The sequence below is a fragment of the Eulemur rufifrons genome, chromosome 6 (assembly GCF_041146395.1).
Source record: "Eulemur rufifrons isolate Redbay chromosome 6, OSU_ERuf_1, whole genome shotgun sequence".
NCBI lineage: Eukaryota > Metazoa > Chordata > Mammalia > Primates > Lemuridae > Eulemur > Eulemur rufifrons.
In genome coordinates this window covers 21360731-21382052 of record NC_090988.1, presented here as the reverse complement: position 1 = coordinate 21382052, position 21322 = coordinate 21360731, and the positions used below count along the sequence as shown (strand labels likewise).

Here is a 21322-nt window from a genome sequence, read left to right as displayed (position 1 = left end):
CTCTGCTCCGGGTCTTCCGCCTCCCTCCTCTCTCTCTCTCCCCCCGCTTCCCTTTGTCACCTGCTGGGTTCTCGCTGACAGACCTGTGTGCCCTCATGAGATTCCTAATAACGAGGTAAACCTTTATGCGCCCAACCAGGTCAGGATCTTCCATAGCCTGAGAGCATGGGAGTGTGTGTGTGTGTGTGTGTGTGTGTGTGTTGGTTCAGGGGTGGTTATGGGCAGCTGAGAGGTCCTCAGAGCCCCCACGGGGTCTGATGCCCCCCCAGGAGGTAGTAACTGGGTTACTGCCTGCCCTGCCCCCACCCCCAGCCAGACGAGGGGTCTGTTTTGCCCACCTTCTGGAATCAGGGTGCTCCTGGGGACAGGAGCCTCTCTCAGGGCTTAGCCCTACACGCAGGTTCAGGGAGAAGATCAAAGTCCATAATTAAATGTTCAGGGCAAGTTAAGTGCTCCAAACTTTGGTGCTAAAAATATTGTATTTAGCATGCAAATTATGCCCTGACAGCTCCCCAGAGCCTGAGCCCGTGGGTGCCGGCACCTTGTTTGTCATCAGCACTGTTATTCTCAAGATGGTAAGAATATTCCTCCTTCACCAGGTTGATTTATATCTCATTTTTAGAAAGCTAAGTTTCTGTTGTCGGGGCAGCCCCAATTGTCGCCCCAGAAGGCTTGGAGCTGTGGATCATTCTGGAGGCCCAGGGAGGGAGACCTCTCCAGGCCACAGCACTCGGGGCCTTCCCTGCTCCCCTCAGCCTACACCAGAGCAAGGGACACAGAGACACAGAGTCAGGGCAGGGGACAGAGACAGACACAGGCAAAGCCAACACCTCAAAGGCCACCTTTTCCACGAAGCCCTCTCTGCCCCAGTGGGTGAGAAAGGCAAAGGATGGCCCTTCTGGGGCACCAGGACCTGAGAGGGGGAGGGAGAGGGGTGGGGACCACCTGGCTGCCCTCGGGGAGGATCCTGCCAGACACCTGAATGCTGAGGACAGAGGTGGCACTGCTCCCTTCTGCCCAAGGGCCCTGGAGAGCAACTCTTGTCAAAGTTTTATTAGTTTGGTGCATGGGGAGTGATGTTACAGAGTCTGGGGCCTGGGGCTCCCCCAAGCTGCAGCTTCCCCTCCTCCCTCAGGGCAGGGCCAGGCCAGGCCAATCGGTATCCAGCAGCCTCTTAGCCATGGGCTCCTCTAAGGCAGAGGCAGTGGAAGGGAGGGGACACAGGAGAGAGAAGACACCAAAGAGAATAGAAAAGGAAAGTGTCTTTGCGTCAGATGTGGCAGGAGGCAGCCCCCAAAGAACCTCAGACGCCCCCCGGCCCGGGCCCTGACATGGTTCCAAGGCCGACTTCCCTTACTGGCCCCGGGTGGCCACACCCGCTATGAGAGGGGCTGCATCTGAGGCCGTCGGAAGGCGGCAGAGTGGGCTAGGGCCAGGGGTTCCTCTCCCCACAGATGTTCCTGGGGCCCTTCGAGATTAGGGCTGCTCCCCTCAGAGCATGTGGAAACCACATGGGGAGCTGTAACGGGGTGGGACGTGCCAGGACCCACTGACGTGGACAGTAGAGGCTCACATCGGGGTGGAGGTGGGAGCTGAGATTTTTGGCTTGGTCTTCTCTGGGGTCCGTCCTGCAGTCTGGTATGTACACGGGTCATCGAGGACTGAATGGTCACCTGGGTCCTTGGCAAAAGCTCTTGCTTCCCTCGTGTGTGCCTCGTGGGGTGTGAACTGTCCACCTCTCCCCACTGCCTGCCCCAGGCCAAGCCTAACAAACACAGAGCGCTCCACCTCTGGGCCCTGACTCTGGCCCCTGGCGACCCCAGAGCCCCAGAGAAAGGTCAAGAAGATGGCTGCATCTTTGGTGCCAAGGAGAGGGGGCCTGGAGGTGGGAGGGGGACCCTGGGAGCTGCCCCTGAGCCGGGTGGTCCAGCCCAGGGCTGGGACTGTACCCAGCTCCCTAGCACTACCCTGGCAGAGTGAGGGTGTGCGGGGTGCAGAGCCAAGCGAACACTGCAGGGCCTGCCGGGGTGAGCAGAAGGCTGCGTCCACCCCAGGCCTTCCTGCCCGTGGCTTGCAGGGGTGAGGCCCGGCCGGCCTGGGCAGGGAGGCGGGAGGCAGGCTGCTGTGCAGGCGGGCAGCAGAGTCAGCAGTGGAGGATCTTCAGGAAGGCCTTGCGGAACTCGATGTTGAAGGTGGTGTAGATGATGGGGTTCACGGCGCTGTTGACATAGCCCAGCCACGTGAAGGCGCTGTACAGGACGGGCGGGATGTTGCAGTCACAGTGTATGTTCAGGATGTGCGTGATGAAGAAGGGCAGCCAGCAGATGATGAACACGCCTGCGGGAGAGGGCATGGTCAGCGCGGCCAGGGACACCCCCGCTCTGTGCCCAAGACAGCAGGCTGCAGCCCAGGAGCACTGCGAGAGGAGTCCCGGTCTTGGATTCTAGACCTGCCTCTGAGGCCCACGTGCAGCGAAGGGTCCCTTCAGCTCCCTCAGCCTCACCTTCCCCATCTGTCAAATGGGTATAATAATACCTCCTAGGGAAGGATACTTGGTTTAAAAACAAATCCGAAAGGTTACCGTTCTGATGCAAGTCAGCCAGTAGAAATGGAAATATCTATTCTCCTTCTAGGTTATCTTTGAGAACAATGTCTTCCCTCTGAGCTGGAAGTGGAGGGGATCTGCTCCTGGCAGTGTGGGACACATGGTTTGGGGAAAGGGAGCGCTAAGTACCTATGTCACTTAGTTCTCACGCCACCCTTATGAGGTGGATGGGAAACAGGCTCGCAATGGCTCTGCCACTCGTCCCAGGTCACTCACTCTTGAGCAGCAAAGCTGAGAGCTGAACTTCAGTCTGTTCAGGTCCCCAAATACCCAGGGTCTTGCTCCAGACTTCCCCCAATTTCCCCCGCCTTGGTGGTTACACCCTTGCCCGTCCCTGCCTTGGACCACACCCTCTCACCCGGGCTGACTGTCCACCTGCCCTGCCATCTAACTCAGATGCGCTTTCTCCAGGACCTCCTGCTCAGGTGGGACCCTCGGCACAAAGGCAGCATGTATGCGACGGCCCTGCAGGCACAGACGGCTTGCCCAGGTGCGGAGCAGTGTCGGGAAGGGGCAGGGCTACAGGGCAGAGCCCCTGTTCCCTGCAGCACAGGATCTGGCTTCAGTCCCACACTGCCACATCCCAGCCCATGGTCCTGGGTGGCCCTCACCCTGCTGGGACCGTGTGCTCATTCACAAACCAAGAGCCGTAACACCTGCACCACTCACATCCCGGGCTTGCCGGGAGGTCGAAGGGGATCGCAGGTGCTAGGTGGAAGGCAGTCACTCCAGGTCCTCCTTTTCCCAGCCACTCATGTCAGTCCACCCCTTGATTTTTCAGCTTTATGATACAGTTTTCTAGGAGATTTTCATTCAAAAGCCCTGCCTAGCGGACAGGGCTGCCCCCTCATTTAGATCAGGGGCTGCCTCTCAAGGCCCCTTTATTTTTCACAGCTGTGGTCGCACAGGTTAAGCGCAAGTGAACTGAATTTCCCAATTCCTCAACAATAGCGATAGTAACAAAAACCATAATCATTACCTATGTGTACTGCTTTGCAGTTTATAAAGTGCTTCCACCAACTGTATGTCATCGGCCTGCCACAACAACGCTGAGAAGTAACCTACTCTACACACAGGGAGACCAGAGAGAGACAGCGACTTGCCTGGGGACATGTGAGGTTCTGGGGACATTATGATAGATTGGTCAAGTTCACACGCTCTGGAGTCAGATGGCCTGAGTTCAAATCATGGGTGCTCTTGGTCAAGTTATATAACTACACTCTAAGCCTCTGTTTACCCATCTGTAAAATGAGCACAGTCATAGAATCTACCTAATAGGGCTGTGTGTACAAGTGCCTTGGCCTGTGCCTGAGAAATGCCAGTCCCAGTGAGGAGGGGCAAGGCAGGGAAAGGGACCTGCAGCGATGGGTGCTTTCCCCAGCCAGGGCTGGGCAAGGCCGGCTGTCGCCAGCAGCGAGGGCCGACTCACCGAGGACAATGGCGAGCATCTGAGTGGCCTTCTTCTCCTTCTGCTGGGAGAGCTTCCTGCGGCTCATGGTCTTGAGCGAGGTCCGGGTTTTGCCATTGGGCATGGACTGGATCTCAAAGATCTTGGCAAGCTTGGGGTGGTTTTTGGCATGCCCATTCTTCTCTGGTTTGGCGGGGCTGTCGGGATTGCTGTGGAGGCCGTGGTGGGAGGGGTCGGGGAGAGTCAGCTGGTGGTGGCTCGGGGGGATGGGGCTGTACCGGGTCCTCTCCGGGGGGCTGGTGCTGGAGAGCATCTCCATCTCCAGCTCCTGGGCTCGGCGGGCGGCCTCCTGCACCAGAGGCAGAGAGCTCCAGGTAAAGCCAGACCAGTTCCCGGGCATCAGCCCCCCAGCCCCTCCCTTTCCCCCTCTGGAGACTCCTGCAAATGCCACAGGATCACCCTGCCAGGGGGCAAGGAGGACAATCACTGGGAAGCAGGGACTGTCCCCGGCCCCCTTCCCACAGCAGTCGTTATGCAGCCTCAATATCCCATAACCATTCTGTGGGGACTGAGTACCAGGCACTTCTCTTTCATAACCTGAGCAACACTTGCTGAGTGCCAGCTGTATGCCAGATACCACGCTGGCTGCTGGGGATAAACAGCTAAGTGATGTTCAGTCCTGCCTCTAGGAACTCCTGTCCTAACTGCACAGAGGGCGCCCACCCCGCTCTCCCTGCCAGGCTGAAATACGGGGCCCAGTGCTCCTGCCTTGTGGGGACCTGCCCCAGCACACACTCGTGGGCTGCATATCCTCCTGGCTGGACAGATCCAGGTGCCGCTGACCCCTGGGTCCCCGTGTCTTCCCTGCTGGTCTGCCCTGCAGGGCCCTGGCATGGGTCCACTCAGGGCCTCCCAGGTTCTGCCTTAGGCTCTCCTTTTAAAGCTTTGGAGGTCTTAGTCTGAGCTCCTGAAATGTGGCCTCACTGTGTGCCCAGGTGTATAACTGGGCCGCTGCCATGGCCTTGCTCCTAAGTCCCTGTTTTGGCACCTGCCTCATAAATGGCTCCTCAGTGTCCTGCCCTTGCAGTGCAGGTGGGATGGTGGGGACCCTGCTTCCCAAGGACACTTGGCCTGGGCTTTTTGTGTGGCCTTCTCTGGGTTCCCTGGTCCCATTTTCTGTCCACCTGGGGGATAAAACACCTGCTGCTTGGACCCTGGTGCCACTGTCACTGGGCAGAGCTGGGGGCCTGCCATGCTTGTGTCCCTCTGGGCTGTACTCACAGACTGTGCCTCGCCACCCGCCCCTGCACTGCTCCACCCTCCCCGGCTCCCGCCGCCAGCCCCAGACCTGCCTGCCCATGAGGCAGCACGTGCCAGGGGAAAGAACACGGGCCTGGGTTTCTGACTCACACAGGTCTGGGCTTAAATACGTTTTGTGTCACTAACTGTTGAGACTTGGTTGAGTCACCTATCCTCTCTGAGCCTCTGTTTCCTCTTCTGTAAACTGAAAATCAATTGGATGAATGAGACTTACCTCCCAGGGTCGTGGTGAGGATTTGGTGAGATAATAGCCATGTGGCAGGTATTTGAGAAATGGGAATGGCCGTGATCATTTTTATTACACTGTTAGGGCCAAGTCCTTTCTCCCCACCATCTCCTTGTGTTCGGGGCCTGTGCCTCGTAGAGTCGAGGGCTCTCACTCCACGCCTGCTTGGAGGTTTGCACGGTGGGTCTGCCCTCAGCCGAGGCAAGTGGCGGGTGCTGGGAGGTGCTTCTCCCTTTGACCCACTGCTGAGGGCTCAGAGCCACGGCCAGCGGGCTTCCGCAGGGGCAGGAAGACCTGGCTCTGGGTCCCTGACCTGCGCACTTACCACTCTCCGCCTGTTCACTGGGAAACTGCCATTAGACTTCATGATAACGGTGCAGAGTTTCATGTCCTCGGGGTGCGTGCAGTTGCCCTGTGGAGGGAGCCGGCACACGGGTCACACGGGGCGGTGGGAGGCGGGAGAAACCCAAGGCGGAGAAGTCCGCGGAGAACTCAGACGGGGCAGAGGGGCTCAGGGATCAGGAGGGCGGGGCCGGTGGCAGGTGAAGGTCGGGATAGACATGAGAAGAGGTGGGCAGGACAAGGGGGCACCTGCTGAGGGCCTGGCACCATGCTAGGCTCCGCACGTCCCTTCTGACATGGAATCCTCAGGACCACCCTGTGAGGTTGGGATTACGACTCCTATTTCACAGATGACGAAACTGAGGCTCAGAGAAGTTAAGCAACTTGCCCAAAGTCACTCAGCAAAAAAGTGGCAATGCCAGGTTCTGAACCTGATGTGTCTAACCTAAAAGCTCTTGTTCCTTCCATGCCCACATACATCTTTTTTGGGGAGGGCGGAGAGAAGGGGAGAATTCACAAGGCACAAGAGGAGGGAGATGAAAGAGAGCAGAGGAGAGAAGAAGGGAAGAGGAGGCGAGGAAGATGGAGGTGTGCGTGGTGGGCAGGGCAGAGTGTAGAAGGTAAGGGTAATTGGATGGGGGTGTTAGAGGAAGGGACAGAGGGATGGAAGGACCAGGCTGGGGAAAGGAGAGGCTAAGGACGGATCAGAATGGAGCCAAGGGGGCACCAGGAAAGAGCTGTGCATTTGGTCACAGAGATCTTCAAGCAAAGACTTCTCCCAGCTGGTGCGCACCGCGGACCCCACCTCCCACTCCTGCAGATCCCAGCCCCTCTCCCGCCGTCCGGGCCTTCAAATCCTGCCCTTGCCCAGCTCCTCAGAGCTCCTCCAGCCTGGGCCTCAACCTGGCGTGGTGTCCCAGCCCCCACCTGAGCAGGGACAAGGCCCTTTGGTAAAAGGTGGGGACACTCGGAGGAGAGGGTGGTCTCGGACCTTGAGCGGGGCCCTCAGGTTGGCCCTGAAAGCTCGGCTGCTGCGCTTGGTGTTGACTCGCTTGCGGCGCCTGCGGAGGACGATGTAGATCTTGATGTAGACCAGCAGGGTGACGATGAAGGGCACGTAGAAGGAGACGATGGAGGAGTAGACCACGAAGGCCGGGTTGGCGATGATGCACTCGTTCTGGTCTGGGGGAGGGAGAGCCCCAGACAGATGTACATAAATGGGCGGCGTAAATCAGAGTATTGAAAACACAACTGTGGGCAACAAGCTAAGTGTGACCAACTGCTTCCACGGTTTCCATTACTATTGCTGTCATTACTTGGTCATTAGTTTTGTCATCTGTGGGTGCACAAGTGGAGCCAGAGTATTCAGACGAAATGATGCCAGAAAATTATTTTAAAAGAGTAAACCATTATTTTAGTCTTTCCTTCATACTGGGGGCAGGACTGCCAACTTTTAATTTTAGGAAAAAGATAACCTGGTCCTGTTCTCTGAACTCACCTGTGTTCCAATGTGTTTTATACATTTCTCTGTTCCCTTCCAGGTCTACCAGACGTCTCAATCTCAGGGTCTTCCCAGATCAATCCAAGTATATGTAGACCCATTCCCGCTGCTCAGAATTCCTGTGACATTTAGCTATTGTACCACAGTTTCAAGTCTGCATTGTGCCCTGTGTGGTTATGGTCACAGAGGTGCACCTGCAGCAGCTCCTGGCTCCCTGACAAGAGGAGGCTCCAGGCTGGCAGGCACTTTGCATCTCCTCTGCCCGAGACACTCCCGACTCTGCCTCCCACAGAAATGGGCACGTGGCCGGCTCACCCGCTACCTGTTTCCAGCTGCCCTGGGCTCAGCCTGCCCTGAGGGCTACAGCCCCATAACAAAAACACCATTGTCAGGGGTGAGAGAAGCCCAAAATAGACGCCCCCATGTTTGTGTGTGCGAGCACACACACACACACACACACACACACACACACGCAGCCTGTGAGGCTGTCTGGCCTGCTTCAATTTAACAAACAAAGTTGGAAATTGCCAGACACCCTCCTGGGCCATTGTCCCCACTCCTTATCTAGCTCTGTTGTGTCTGGGCCGTTGTTTCCTCTTCTGCCTGACCTGGTCCTGGCCCAAGACCCCAGCCTGGCCTCAGTCCAGAGTGGCAAGTAGGTCCCCATGCCCACATCTGTGCCAGGGACTCAGCTCCTGCTGGGCCAGCTACGCCCCAGATGAACGAAGACAGGTCTCACCTGCGTTGTTGAGTCCAAACAGGAGCGGGCAGGAGATGGTGAAGGACAGGACCCAGACGATGGCGATCATGACAGTGACTCGGCGCTTAGAGCTGTAGCGCGTATTGTACAGCATGGGCATGGCCACAGCTGTGTACCTGCAAGAGTGGGGGACCCTGAATCTGGGGTGCAGGCCCAGGGACCCCTCACTCCACAACACACACACACCAGAGACAGTCCCGGGCCTTGGGGCTGGACAGGTGACCCACTCTAGGAAGCCTGATATGCCACCTCAACCCTCCCTCCTGTCCCCAAATTCAGACAGCGAGGACAGTGGCAAAGCCCAGTTGAGCATTTCGCAGCTGGCCAGCTATTACTCTAAGCACACTACTTGGATTTTAGGATTTTTGAAGGGTCATGACCTGGGTGGGTCTTTTTGCACCAGTATGGTTTTGAAACTACACCCTCTGCACCTGTGCTGAGCCCACAGAAGGTGGGAGTGTTTGTGATGAACTGGTAGCCAGGCTCCTCAGAGCAAGGGTTAAGCCCCATTTAGCAGGAAATAATAACACTAGCAACTGCTTACAATCCTCCCTCACATTCCTCTACCCAGAAATTCTCATTCATTAACTTATTTCATCCTCCAAGAATGCCGAGAAGGGACTGGGGCCAGGGCCTCTGGGAGCCCAGTGGCATATCTGTGCAAATTAGCAAAAGGCTCCAAGGATGCAGCTCAGCAAAGTGGGCATAGCCTGGGCCCCTCCGCCCTGTGTCCCATGGTGGACATAAAGTGCATGATTACATTTTATGCAGTTATGCACTTCAGTCATGGGGCAGGTGTCATCGTTGTTGGTTTCTAGAAAATGAAACTGGGAGTTCTAAGAACTTCCACAATCTGCCGAAGGTCACATAAATAGGAAATGATAGAACTAGGGCTTCCGTCAGAATCACATGCTTTCCCCGTTATATTGTCACTGTCTGGGTATTCTTGGCAGCCTCACCGTTCGTAGATGCCCTCTCTTTAGGGAGTCCGTACTCTGCTAGCCACACATTCATGCACACACATGCACACACAAACACATGGACACACATGCACTCAGCCAGCCATGCAGCGTCACAGACAGAGCCTGACCCTGAGGAGAGGTGGGGCGGCTGGAATGGTGAATGGCCAGGGTCACGTCTCCCACTCTGGCTGGGCTCACCTGTCAATGCTGATGGCACACAGGTTCAGGATGCTGGCTGTGCACATCATGACGTCCAGGGTGACAAAGATGTCACAGTGAATCCTGCTGAATTTCCACTCGCCCACAACCTGGGGACAAAGCAACGTAACAGATGGGTAGCAGGAGGGGGAGCTTCGCTTAGGTCCTGTGCCCGGTCCTCCTGGGGCAGATGGGGACACGGCTCAGAGGGCAGCTGCAGGAGTCTTGTGGGTCCCTGGCCGGGATCCGGGCAGAAAGGGGGAGTGGCGCCCATGGGTGTCTGAGGCCCTTGCTCTGGCGTCTCTTCTCCCAGACACATAAGGCCACATTGTGTCAAGAACTGGGCTAGAAGAAAGACAACCAACTTACACTGAGCGCCCCAACTTTGAACCTCAATCTGTGATGCCCCGTGTATTTCCTTAGATCCTGCATTTGTCTCTCTGGCATCCATTCATCAAAGAGACAACTATGTGGACTACATTTCCTATTCTGTGTTCCTGATGCTTTGGCATTTGGGGGCCTAATAAACCCTGGGGAGAAACTGCCCTCCCAGGGCTAGCTAATTCCTAAAGATAGGCAGTGACTGACCCGAGAGCACAGCTCCCAAACGCGAGCCCGCACCCCCTTTATCTCTCACAGACTGAGCCAATATTTCCCCTGCTCCACATCGTGCCAGGACCAGAAAACAAGGGACCACCCCTGTAGCCCAAAGCCCTCCAGAATTATTCACAGTAGCTGATCCTAAACTGCTTGCTCTGCCCTGCCTTGTGTTTCCCATGGGAACCCAATTAGGCTGCGGCCTGAGCGCTCCTCTCCTGACGCCAGCCCAGCGTTCCCTCCTGCGGCCCTCCCTGGCGTGCTGAGCCTCTCGTTTCTAGGAGATCCGTGAGTAGCATTAAACTTTTCTTCCAATGGCATTGACCACCCTGTGTTATCACTTAGCCATACCTCTATAAATTAAATCCCAGGTATAATTTTAGAACACCCATTTTACGGATGAGGAAACTGAGCCTCAGAAAATTGCAGCGACTCGCCCAAGGCCTTTCAGCTCAGCCTCTGGTCCTGCTCTGGCCCACGTTCTCAGGGAGCCAGGCAAGCCCCGCAGTGGCTGGCCCTGTACGTGGCAGAGTCGGGGCCCAGAAATGATCTGTTAAGAACAATGGTGGAGACACTGCTGCTCTGAGACACTGGGAGGAAATTTCTGCTGCTTATTATAGCAGGAGAACGAAAGAAGGGAGATCCGCTGGAGCCGCAGGAACACCAGAGTGGGCTGGAGAGGGGCTGTCATGAGCTGTCCGTGGTGTGATGGGAAATGAGGAGTCTAGCTCCCGCAAGAAGAACGTTTTACACACACACACACACGCATTCTCTTTCTCAAACCCCTTACCACGCACGTTCACCTGCACACCCCCATCCCTCCCATTCATACCCACACACACACACACACACACACACGCGCTCACACAGCAGGCTGGCCCCGCAGCTCTGGCAGTGTGGAGCAGCCCCAGTCCCTGAGGACGGAGTCGGGACAGGCAAATACACCTCTGGCTTCTACCAATAGGGGGAGGGAGGAGTGGGAAAGCCCCCTCCCACGGCTGGAACGGGGCAGACTGCGTGTCACAGCACAGCGCGCAGCAGCGCTAATTATAACCTTGCTCATCTCATCGCTGCCCTCTCTTCTGCTCCCAGGCATAAAACCGAATGTTGGCATTTAAGCTCAATGATGGGCAATGAAGCTGCTGTCGTCTCGTGTGGGGGGAACAGCAGCTTTCCCCAGAAGACAGGAAGCCTCCTGTGTGGCACTGTCTTCCTGGGGTCCACACAGGGGCCCTGTGCGGCTGCATGGACCAGGTGGGCAGGAGCTGACGGCTGGATGTCCGGTCGGGGGTGGGTTGGAAGGGTACAGAACGGGCTTCCCTGGAGTAAACAGAGTCTACCTTTAGGGCACCACTGGGCAGCGTCCCAGGCCCACCTGGCTCACACCCCACCCTGTAGCCCCTCCTAGGATGGGTTCTTGGGAGCTGCTTTCACGCCCTTGGGGATCTAGGTCTGAGATATCAGGGTCCTCCACATCCTCCCTTTCTCCTTCCCTCTTCCCAGCTACGTCCCTCTTTCCTACAAACACTTACTGAGCAACTTACTGTGCCAGGCTCTATCCTAGACTCCTGGATACAGTTGTGAGCCATTCAGACAGAGTCCCTGCCTTCAGGGGAATCTTAGACCACCCCAGCGGCCTGTCGGTGGCCCAGAAGAAGGTAGGGTTTCCTCTGTGGTCCCAGGAGCAGCTGCTCTGGAGAGTGGACTCAAGAGAATGTATTGGTAGCCACTGTTTCTAGAACACCTCCTGTGGACACTGCACTTTACCTCATCTGTTGTACTTAAAGCCCTTACAAGAAGGCATTGCTTATCCCCATTCGTTGATGAGGGAACTGAAACCCAGAGAGGCCATGTAGTGTGGCCAAGGTCACCCAGCAAGAGTGCAGCAGGTCTGGAATTCGAACCAGGTTCTCCAGGCATCACATCCCATGCTCTTTCCTAAGCTGCCTTAGAAGCGACCTTCTAGCTTGTCATAATTATGTGAAAAGTACTTGGTATACATAAGACATGAAAAGGAGAGATTATCATTTCAAGGGCCAAACTCAGCGTCAGAGAAGAAAGCAGATGTGCCCAAGATCACCTGGTGATTTAGCAGCAGAGGATGGACTGGCCCCAGGTTTTCTAGTCGTTCCCAGGGCTCTTTTCTCCACACCTGTGGGCATTATTCATTCATCGACATTCTTGCTCACGTAAAGCCAGCGAGCCTGTGCTGGCTTGGCTAAATCCCAATAACAATTTTCATAATGCTAAGCACTCACCACGTGTCAGGCACTGTTCCAAGCACTTCATGCTCGTATGTATGGAATGCAGACAGTAAACCTCAGAGACAAATGACATGACCGCCTCTCCTGGACACCTCCAGCCAGCTACCCCCTCTTCCTGCTGGGTGGCTTTGCCTAGAATGCACGTGTGTCCTCCCTCCCCTGGATAACTCTTCCTAAAGCTCACTTCGCCCTGCAAGCCATCCCTGACACCCCCAGACGGGGCCCGTGCCCCACACCTCCTATGGGGACCGCTCCACTGTCTCCTCTGCATGGACGGCAGGCCAGTGCCCCAGCTGTAACCCCAGGATGGGGGCAGGACCCAGAACGCTCAGTGCATGTTGACTGAGTGAGTGGATAACTAACTCTGAGACCTTGTTCATCTTCTCAATCTCATCTCATCTGGAAAATAAATGCACACAGGAGCCTCACCTCACAGTGCTGCCAGGCCCGCATGCAAGGGCACATGCAGACCAGTGGCCCTCGGCTGTCACCTCTCAGGAACTCCGCCCACAGCTATCTGGGTGGAAAGGGGTAGAGTCGGGCGTTGAACCCAGTCCCCTCACTGCAAAACCAGCATGCTTTCCACGTACTGAGCAGGATAAATAACGCACACCTAGTCCTGGGCTAGGCAGGTACCAGCATGGCAGGCTATAGGGGGCATTTTCACCTCACTGGAAATGGAACAGGATGGAATATTCTGGATGACAAGAGCACCTCTGGGAGAGAGAACAGTGTGTGGTTGTTGACAGGACATGAGGGTAGCATGAGACTCCACTGGGGACATTCTCTAGAGACAGTGAACAGCTGAGATAATGTCCTCTAAGCAGGGCTGGTGCCCAGCTCCAGTTTGGACGAGATCCTACAGGAGAGTTGGGCGCCGTCCTGTGCGATTGTCTTCTGCACCTTGCCCCCCAAACACTCAGCTTCACTTTGAAAACAATGGTGAACAAATATGTTTAAAATATCTGCTTGGGCCGGGCGCGGTGGCTCACGCCTGTAATCCTAGCACTCTGGGAGGCCGAGGTGGGTGGATCCTTTGAGCTCACGAGTTCGAGACCAGCCTGAGCAAGAGCGAGACCCCATCTCTACTAAAAATAGAAAGAAATTATATGGACAGCTAAATATATATATAGAAAAAAATAGCCAGGCATGGTGGCGCATGCCTGTAGTCCCAACTACTCGGGAGGCTGAGACAGCAGAATCCCTTGAGCTCAGGAGTTTGAGGTTGCTGTGAGCTAGGCTGATGCCACGGCACTCACTCTAGCCTGGGCAACAAAGTGAGACTCTGTCTCAAAAAAAAAAAAAAAATATCTGCTTGAAGGACTTACAGATTCCTGGGAATCCGATATAGTCCGTGTATAGATTTGTCCCACCCTGGTGTCTGGGTAGGGATGCGGGTCTGGAAGCCAAGAGAACCCATGCCCAGAGCCAGGGGCAGGACATGCCTCCCTCTGAGAAGAGAGTGCCTCTTCGCCTAGGCATGGGGAGGGGTGGAGAGGAAGGGGAGAGTCCTCTCTATCGGGAGGGATGCTGGATCCCTCCCGTCATCTTCATCTTCATCATCACCACCATGGCTGACATTGCATAGTGCTCACTGTGTGCCAAGTTCTGTGCTAAGCCCTTATCACATATTAACTCATTTGATTCTCAAGCAGTGCTATGAGGGAGGTGCTGTTATCGCCCAGACAGGTTGTCTGCTCTACCGTTTTCTCCTGATGGCCTCAGGTCGAGGACCCTCCTTCGCAAGGGGCAGGAAGGGATCGAGCCTAAGCATTAAGAAGGGGCTCCCCGGGGAGAGGCCCTCAGATAGGACGTGAGATGAATAAAGTCTGGGGGCCTCGTGCACATGTCAGCCACGGAGGAAGTGGACCCCTGGCCTGTGTCACCTGCGTTTTTGTGTTGTTTTATATTTATTGTGTTTCCTTTTATTCTTCCTTAATATCCAGTCAGGCCATTTTGAAAGCTGCAGCCTGTTTTGGTCGTGGTAAAGAAATCCAAGGGGTGATGGGCCAGCCCTCCCTGTGGACCAGGTGGTGGTGACAGCAGGAAGCTGGAGCCTGGGGACAGGGAGGTGTGCCACTCTCAGCCAGCCGCCCTCCTCACCAAAGGGCCTGTATTTTCTTCAGCAATGGAAGCCCTTCCTCCCAGGCAGGGGCTGGCCTGTCTTGCCCGGGGCAGGAAGGTGATGGCTCCGAGGGCTGAGTGGTGGCCCTTTCCTGAATGCCTGATCAGCTGCCTGTGCACCCAGACTCCCAGGCCGGCTTCAGCCCGGAACAGGCCACCCCAGCATCCCAGGCCAAGAAAGGGGCGGGATCTAGCTTGTGCCCACTGACGTTCCCTAGACCTTCCCACACCTGCCTGCCATCCCTGAAGGGTGCCCCTGCTTCAGGCTTTCTCCATCACAGATTCTCCCTTTGCTGTGTCCTGGGGGAAGAAAGGCAACTTCTCCAAAGCCTCTGTTTCCTAATTTGCAAGTGAGAAGAGCAGTAACAACTCCCAGGATTACTGGGATCTGTGTCTGCACCGTAGCAGGGGCTGCCTACTCCCCATTAGAGGTGCACAGCTGGGCTCTGTCCTGGGCTGAGCAATGGGTAACTGCATGGCTCTTCCTAAGGAGGGGGCTCCAGCACAGTTCACGGCAGCCTCTACCCTGAGGTCCTGGACACGCCACCAGCACAAACTGGAGAGGGGAGGAGGTTGGGGAAGGGAGGAGGTTGGGGAGCCTAGAGCAGCAGCCCCATTTCTGAAGCAGGAGAGAGGAATGAAGGTTTCGGGCCTGGGAGCACAAACACGTTTCTCCTTGGGGAGCCTCACCAGTACTCCCATTTCTAACATGACCTAATGAACCAGCTCTGGGACCAGACAGAGTTCCAGTTTGGACCTGTCAGCTGTGTGATGCTGGAGAAGTCACCTAACTTCTCTGACTACCTGGTTCATCATCTGCAAAATGGTGATAGTAACGCCTGACTACCTGGTTCATCATCTGCAAAATGGTGATAGTAACGCCAGCCTCTGAGGTGTTGTGAGGGTTCTATAAGAAAATGCCACATAAAAAGCCCTTAGCACAAGGCCTGATACTTACTAAGCACTGTATAATTGGTAGTTGTGATTATTAAGGAGACAATCTGCCCATCTTATAAGAAGAAAAAGTGAGCCCAGAGCAGAGGAAGAGCCCACCTGGGGAAGCACCAGGCAGCCTGCTGTACAGAGCCAGTCCAGGCCCCAGGGCAGGGCCCTCCTGGAGAAGGCGCCAGAGCAGGGCGGGGCCCCGACCTACCTCCAGGTAGACAACCCAGGGCATGACCAGCGTGGCCACGAGGAGGTCGGCCACCGCGAGGCTGACGATCAGGTAGTTGGTGGTGGTCTGCAGCGCCTTCTCGCGGGACACGGCCATGCACACCAGCACGTTGCCGAAGACGATGACGACGATGAGCAGCGTGAGCAGCGTGGCGTAGTAGTTGTACGGGGGCCTGTCCGCCTTCCCTTCCGACCCATTGAAGGGCCGGCTCCAGTTCTGCCTCTCCAGGTCATCATCGTACCAGGACAGATTCAGTGGATCCATCGGGGCGGCGGAGCCACAGGGTGGCCGGGCTCTGGCCAGGAAAAATGGACACAGGGTGTGAGGAGAGGGTCTCCCACCGAGGGCTCTGGGGCGGAAACCAACCCCTGGCACTAGCTTAAGTTTTGCAGCCAACAGTTTTCTTAAAATGTTGGGCCCCGTGCCACTCTTTTGCTGGCAAGTTCTTACAGATGGTAGAAAAAAATGAGCAAGTATAATTTTTTTCAAGTATAATAAGATGAGTTTGAACAGCGCTGATCAGTCATTCACTCGTTTTCAACAAACACTTCTTAAGTACGTCCCATGCACCATGGACTTGAGATAAGTCAGCTCGGCTTTCCACCTTCCAGCGGTAGGAGAGAAATAGGCATTCATTCATTCTTGCTTCTATAAATATTTATTAAGCACAGTTCTATATAGTGCCAGAAACACAGGCAGGAACAAAATATACATGGTTCTGCAGCTCACATTCCAGAAGAAACAACAGGCAATTTAATTAATCAAGCAATTAAATCTACGGGTGGTAGGGACTAGGAAATAGGATGGGGAGAGATGCACAAGCTAGTTTAGGTATTCAAGGAAGGCCTTGCAGAGGAGAGGAAGGCAGTGCAGGAATCTTCCTGGTAGAGACTGGGGAGTCAAGGGGAAGGGTCTGGACCCAGGAAGCAGCACATGCAGAGCACAGAGCTAGAGGGCAGGCCCCGGTGGAGGCTTGAAAGAGACTCGGGATAGCTAACGCAGAAGGACTTGGCAACAGTTGAGTCTGGGAAGGCTGCGACACGCAAGATCATAGAGGGCCTTAAAAGTTATGCTGAGAGTTTATACTTGATCCTAAGGGTAGCGGGAACCACACGATCAGATACACCTTTTTTTTTTTTTTTTAAATTTCAGAGACCTTGGAATAGATGATTCTGACTGCAGTGCAGAGAATGGATGGGAGGGGCCCAGAGTGAAAGCAGGACACCAGCTGGGAGACCGTAGAAGGAATCCAAGTAAGAGATGACAAGGTTTGGGAAGACACATGCAATAAGAGGAATGGGCGTCTCATCCTGGGGGGAAGATTTCCCGAAGGAGGTGTCCTCTGGGAATCTGGGATGAAGTATGGAGAGGCGTGTCCAGAACCAGGAGCCAGCTTGGAAGTCCATGTCATGGTACTTGTTCATTGGGTAGATGTGGGCTGGGAGGGGGATGGGCAACCAGGGAGAGAAGGAGTCGGGGACAACTCTGTGACTTCTGCCTGGGGCTCTGGGAGGCTGGCGGCAGCAGACTGAGGGAGAAGAGGGAGCTGAGGGGCTCGGCAGCAGACTCAGGAGGCACCTGGCGTACACGAGCTTGACAGCCTGTGTTTTGGTTGTGATTGAAACATAATGCATGCGTAATATAGTTGGCTCTTCTGCTAACAAAAGTGTTCCTATTTCACACAATAGAATTAAATTTATCAGCATTCCAAGGCATTCTGTGCAAAGCACTGTGATTTCCAGGGGCTTTGCTACCCAAAATTGAAAACCATCAGTTTATGCCATCCAGGCGGTGCCATGTCCTAATTAGTGAGCAGGGCACACCTACTGCAACGGGTCAGAGGGGACGGTGGAGAAGGGTCTGTCTACCTCCACACCTCATCCATACTCCCCTGCCGAGGGCCGGAAGGCTGGATGTGTCAGCCCAGCACCACCACTCTGGAGTCTGGGGGGAAAGCAAAGTGCCTAATTTCATGTGGGGTGACATGGAATGCCACCGTGCAGCAAGTCTTCCAGTTCCAAGGTAATGAAGCACGCGTCACATTGATGCCGCATTCTGCAAAGCCAACTGGTCCCTTTTCCCATTTGGAGCACACAGCAGGAGACCTGCGCTTACGTATTGATCAAGCACCCAGGGCTGCTTCTGACAGTGATTGACTCAATCAGCATCTATTGAACCTGCTGGGCATAAAGCACTGTCGGGGCCTGGAGACATGCGAGGCACACTCACTGCCCCCATCCTGCTCTCTGCCCTGCCCCCCACCTCCTTAGTCCCTCTCCTGGTCGGGCCTAAATTAGGGAAACAGAGTCAGGCCCTTAATCCCCTCTCATAGATGTCACAGCTTGTGGCTAGCCCAGGGAAATGGTGTGACCTTGAAAGAGGCCTCTGTCCTCATCAGTGGGCAATCGCCATGAACTGTCGGTTGCCAGCACTCCCGGGAGTTGGGGATGAGGGCTGTAGCCCTCCGGGTAAGGGGGGCGGGGCACACCACAGCATCCACTACAGCTGATGTTTGGAAATCAGAGAGCACATGCACACGTGCTCATGGCTGGGGTGTTCACAGGGAGCCTCTCAGAGGAGCGATGATGTAACTGGGACTTAAAATTATGAGCACAACTTAGATGGCAAATGGGCGTGCTATGGGTCAGATGTTGGAGGTGAGCACCCATTCCCCTGAGTGCTGGTTACTCACAGGGCAAGGCCGAGTCCCTGCACCCAAGGCTGTGAAAAGGCCTTCTGTATTTAATTTTCTAATTTAGCATTTATTCTTGATTGTTCTTATTGCTTTTTGCTGATACATATGTAGTATATTTATAGAAAAAAATAGGAAAACATAAAAAATGCCTAAATGCCTGTAAACCCTATTAGCATCTTGGTTACAAGGCTCTCTTCTAATCCCCAGCACCAGCCCTGGTCCCTTCCATGTCCTCAGCATCCTACCTTCTGGGGGCTGCCATCTCTCATAAGCAGGGGCTGCCCAGCTGGCTCTCCCCATATATCAAGCTGAGCAGGAATTAGGGCACCAGCACATTCACCCTTCCAGATGAGGTCTCCAGCATGAGAGGAGCTGGTAGAACAGATGAGCTGAAGACCAAAAAACCTGGGTTCAAGTCCCAACTCTACCAATTACTAGCTTTGGGGCCTTGACCAGATTATTTGGCTTTCCTGAGCCTCAGTTTTACCATCTGCAAAATAGGGATAGTAATAATTGTTGTGAGGATTAAGTAAAACGATGCACATATGCCCAGCACAGGTAAGCCCTCAAGAATGTTAACTTTAAAAATCAAACCGTGGCCAGGCATGGTGGCTCACACCTGTAATCCTAGCACTTTGGGAGGTCAAGGCGGAGGATCAGTTGAGGCCAGGAGTTCAAAACAAGCCTGGGCAACATAGCAAGACCCGTGTCTCTAAAAAAATCCAAAAATTAGCCGGGTGTGGTGGTGCACACCTCTAGTCTCAGCTACTCAGGAAGCTGTCCCGGGAAGATCATGTGAGCCCAGGAGTTCTGGGTTGCAGTGAGCTATGATCACGCCACTGCACTCTAGCCTAGGCGACAGAGCAAGACCCATCTCTTAAAAGAAAAATGTAAGCAAAAGAATTAAATGAAACAAGCAATCAGACAAGCCTGAGGCTCAGAGAGATGAAGTGACTGGTGCTGTCCAAATGCAGCCCACCAGGGTCACAGGTCCTCCCGGGCTCCTGCTGCTACCACCCGCTGCCTGCTATGGCCATCCTTGAAAGTTGGGGTAGTGGGGCGGCTGGATGAAGGGGGAAGGGTTCCAAGATGCAACAACCAAACCCCTGGGAGGAAGTAAAGGAAAGAAAAGGCAAAGCCTGTCCCTGGGCCCTGGCTGCAGGACAAACCTAAGCGACCCTTGGAATGGGGTAGCAGCTGGCCTGGAAGATCCAGCTCTCCTGGCCCAGCTCCTATAGCCTGTGACTGTAATGCTAATCATCACATTTCATAGGCTCTAAGACAAAATTGAATGAGATGCACCATCATTTCATGTACCACTAGGAAAGAAAAAAAATGCCATCAAACCCCAATACAGCTTGAAGATGTCATCCACTGTAAAATGCATTCTGAATTCTGAGACACAAATGGGGGTGGGGGAGGTGCACCTTAGAACGGATAAAATACAGGACCTGGCATTTCCCTGCTGGCATTTTCTCAGGAGGCCCGAGGAAACCTGGCAGTCCCGGGCTCCCTGGCTGCAGCTCCAGCCCATGCCTTGCTTTTTGCCTCCTGCCTCTGGGCTGCACAGGTTGTTGGGCTCCAAGGGGCATCCCATGAGAAGGCCCATCCCATGAGAAAGCGCAGGGAGGAGCTTCTCCATCAGGCTGAGCTTGTGCCTGCAGGAGGAAGTGGAGGGAAGGTTCCTACTGAGGCAGCTCAGGGCTGTGCCGGGAGTGCCGGCCTGGTTCGGGCTCCCAGGAAGCCAGATGAGAGCACTGTTCACTCTGGGGCTTGTGGAGGGGCCATGCCAAGCCACACAGAACCTGGCACCCTGGATTTGCCATGACCGTTTGAATTTCTTGTTCTTTTTTTAAAAAGGAGATTGGCTAAAAAGTCTAATTCATGGTACATTATTCTTGCATTCGTAAGATTTTTCAGATAATTAAGATTGCATATTATTTTTAAAAATCTGTTGTCAGAACAATCATTTTAATTTGGATTTATGAAAATATGATCAACTTGCTCACCACCCTCTACCACCTCCTTCTTCCTCCCAGGTGGTTTCTGCCTCATACACAAAAGCTCCAAATAACAGTCCCCAGTCAACAAGTATTTAGTGAGCACCAATATGTGTGTGGTCACTGCCATTTCTCAGCTTTTACAGGTGTGGCTACTTGATCCTGTCTCTCAGGAGAGGGACGGAGTAGCTAACCCTGTAGATGCCTGTGCTGGTCTCGTTCAAGGAGTGGCTGCCTCCCCCCCAAAGTGCCATCTCCACCTCCCTGTGCAGCAAAGCGGGGCACCTGTTGCTCCCTGCCACACCCTCCCCAGGCAGATGCCTGCAGACAAGGGTCCCTGGGGCCTCCTGAGCTTTTTGTTCTCAGCTGCCCCGGCGGAAGCCAGGAGGAAGGGGAAGACTGCTGAGAGTGGCCTGCGAGCTTCAGGCCACCAAAGTGCCAGAGATCATCTGCTCCTCATCTGTCTCCAGTCATCACTGTTCTGCCCTAGCTCAGAAGGGAAAAGATCTACTAAAAGATCTTCCAGAATCAACCATTCTGGTACTCAGCACCCCTGCCCACCATGATCTCCTTAACATCCAGCCTGACCCCGGCCTGCTGTAATACCGACTCTCTTCAGAAGCTTCAAGCAGAGCATCCCAACAAGATGTCTGGAGTGAGTCAAGGTGTGAGTAAATGGCAGGCCAAGAGGACCACGGACCCCGGCCTTTCTAACCTCAGCAGCCTCTGCCATTCACCCTGTGTGCCTTATAAATGTTACTATTTTCTGTGTGTGGTCTAATTTGAAAATTAGCCAGCTCTCAAACTGAGAGGTGCTGGGCGAACCCAAATACCTGAAGCTGATCTGGCCCACCAAAGGCTATCTGAAGCAGGCCCCCTGCTGAGACCACCAGCTGACGGCTGATGGGGAGTAGAAGAGGGGAGGGACATGGGCAGGCCTCGGGGAGTAGATGTGGGCATGGGGGGCTGCCCTCCCAGGCACACCCCCGGACGGCAGGCTCCCCAGCCTGTAAACAGAAACCAGCTTCTCTCAAGTGTGGTGAAAGGAAAAAAGCTCCTTGAAGGCGCCACAGCTGGAGGCTGCCATTTCTCTAAGGAAGAGCTTGGAGAGTGTGGTCACCTGTAGTCCCCAGGCTGGTGGGGTGA

At 54.7% G+C, this 21322-nt stretch overlaps 1 protein-coding gene across 2 annotated transcripts in view; it reads right to left on the bottom strand.

Moving 5' to 3' along the window:
* Nucleotides 1-1025: 1025 nt before the first annotated feature.
* DRD2 (dopamine receptor D2) overlaps nucleotides 1026-21322 on the bottom strand; it is a 61357-nt gene continuing 41060 nt past the window's right edge. Inside the window, exons 2-8 of one of the 2 annotated variants that reach the window (XM_069468905.1) lie at nucleotides 15461-15776; nucleotides 9323-9432; nucleotides 8142-8278; nucleotides 6893-7083; nucleotides 5885-5971; nucleotides 4035-4362; nucleotides 1026-2337 (exon numbers count right to left, since the gene is read on the bottom strand). In XM_069468905.1, the coding sequence (XP_069325006.1) occupies nucleotides 2144-2337; nucleotides 4035-4362; nucleotides 5885-5971; nucleotides 6893-7083; nucleotides 8142-8278; nucleotides 9323-9432; nucleotides 15461-15745 (1332 nt within the window). In that variant the 5' untranslated portion in view covers nucleotides 15746-15776 and the 3' untranslated portion in view covers nucleotides 1026-2143. The remainder of the gene's footprint in view (nucleotides 2338-4034; nucleotides 4363-5884; nucleotides 5972-6892; nucleotides 7084-8141; nucleotides 8279-9322; nucleotides 9433-15460; nucleotides 15777-21322) is intronic. The other variant, XM_069468906.1, reaches the window with a different exon arrangement.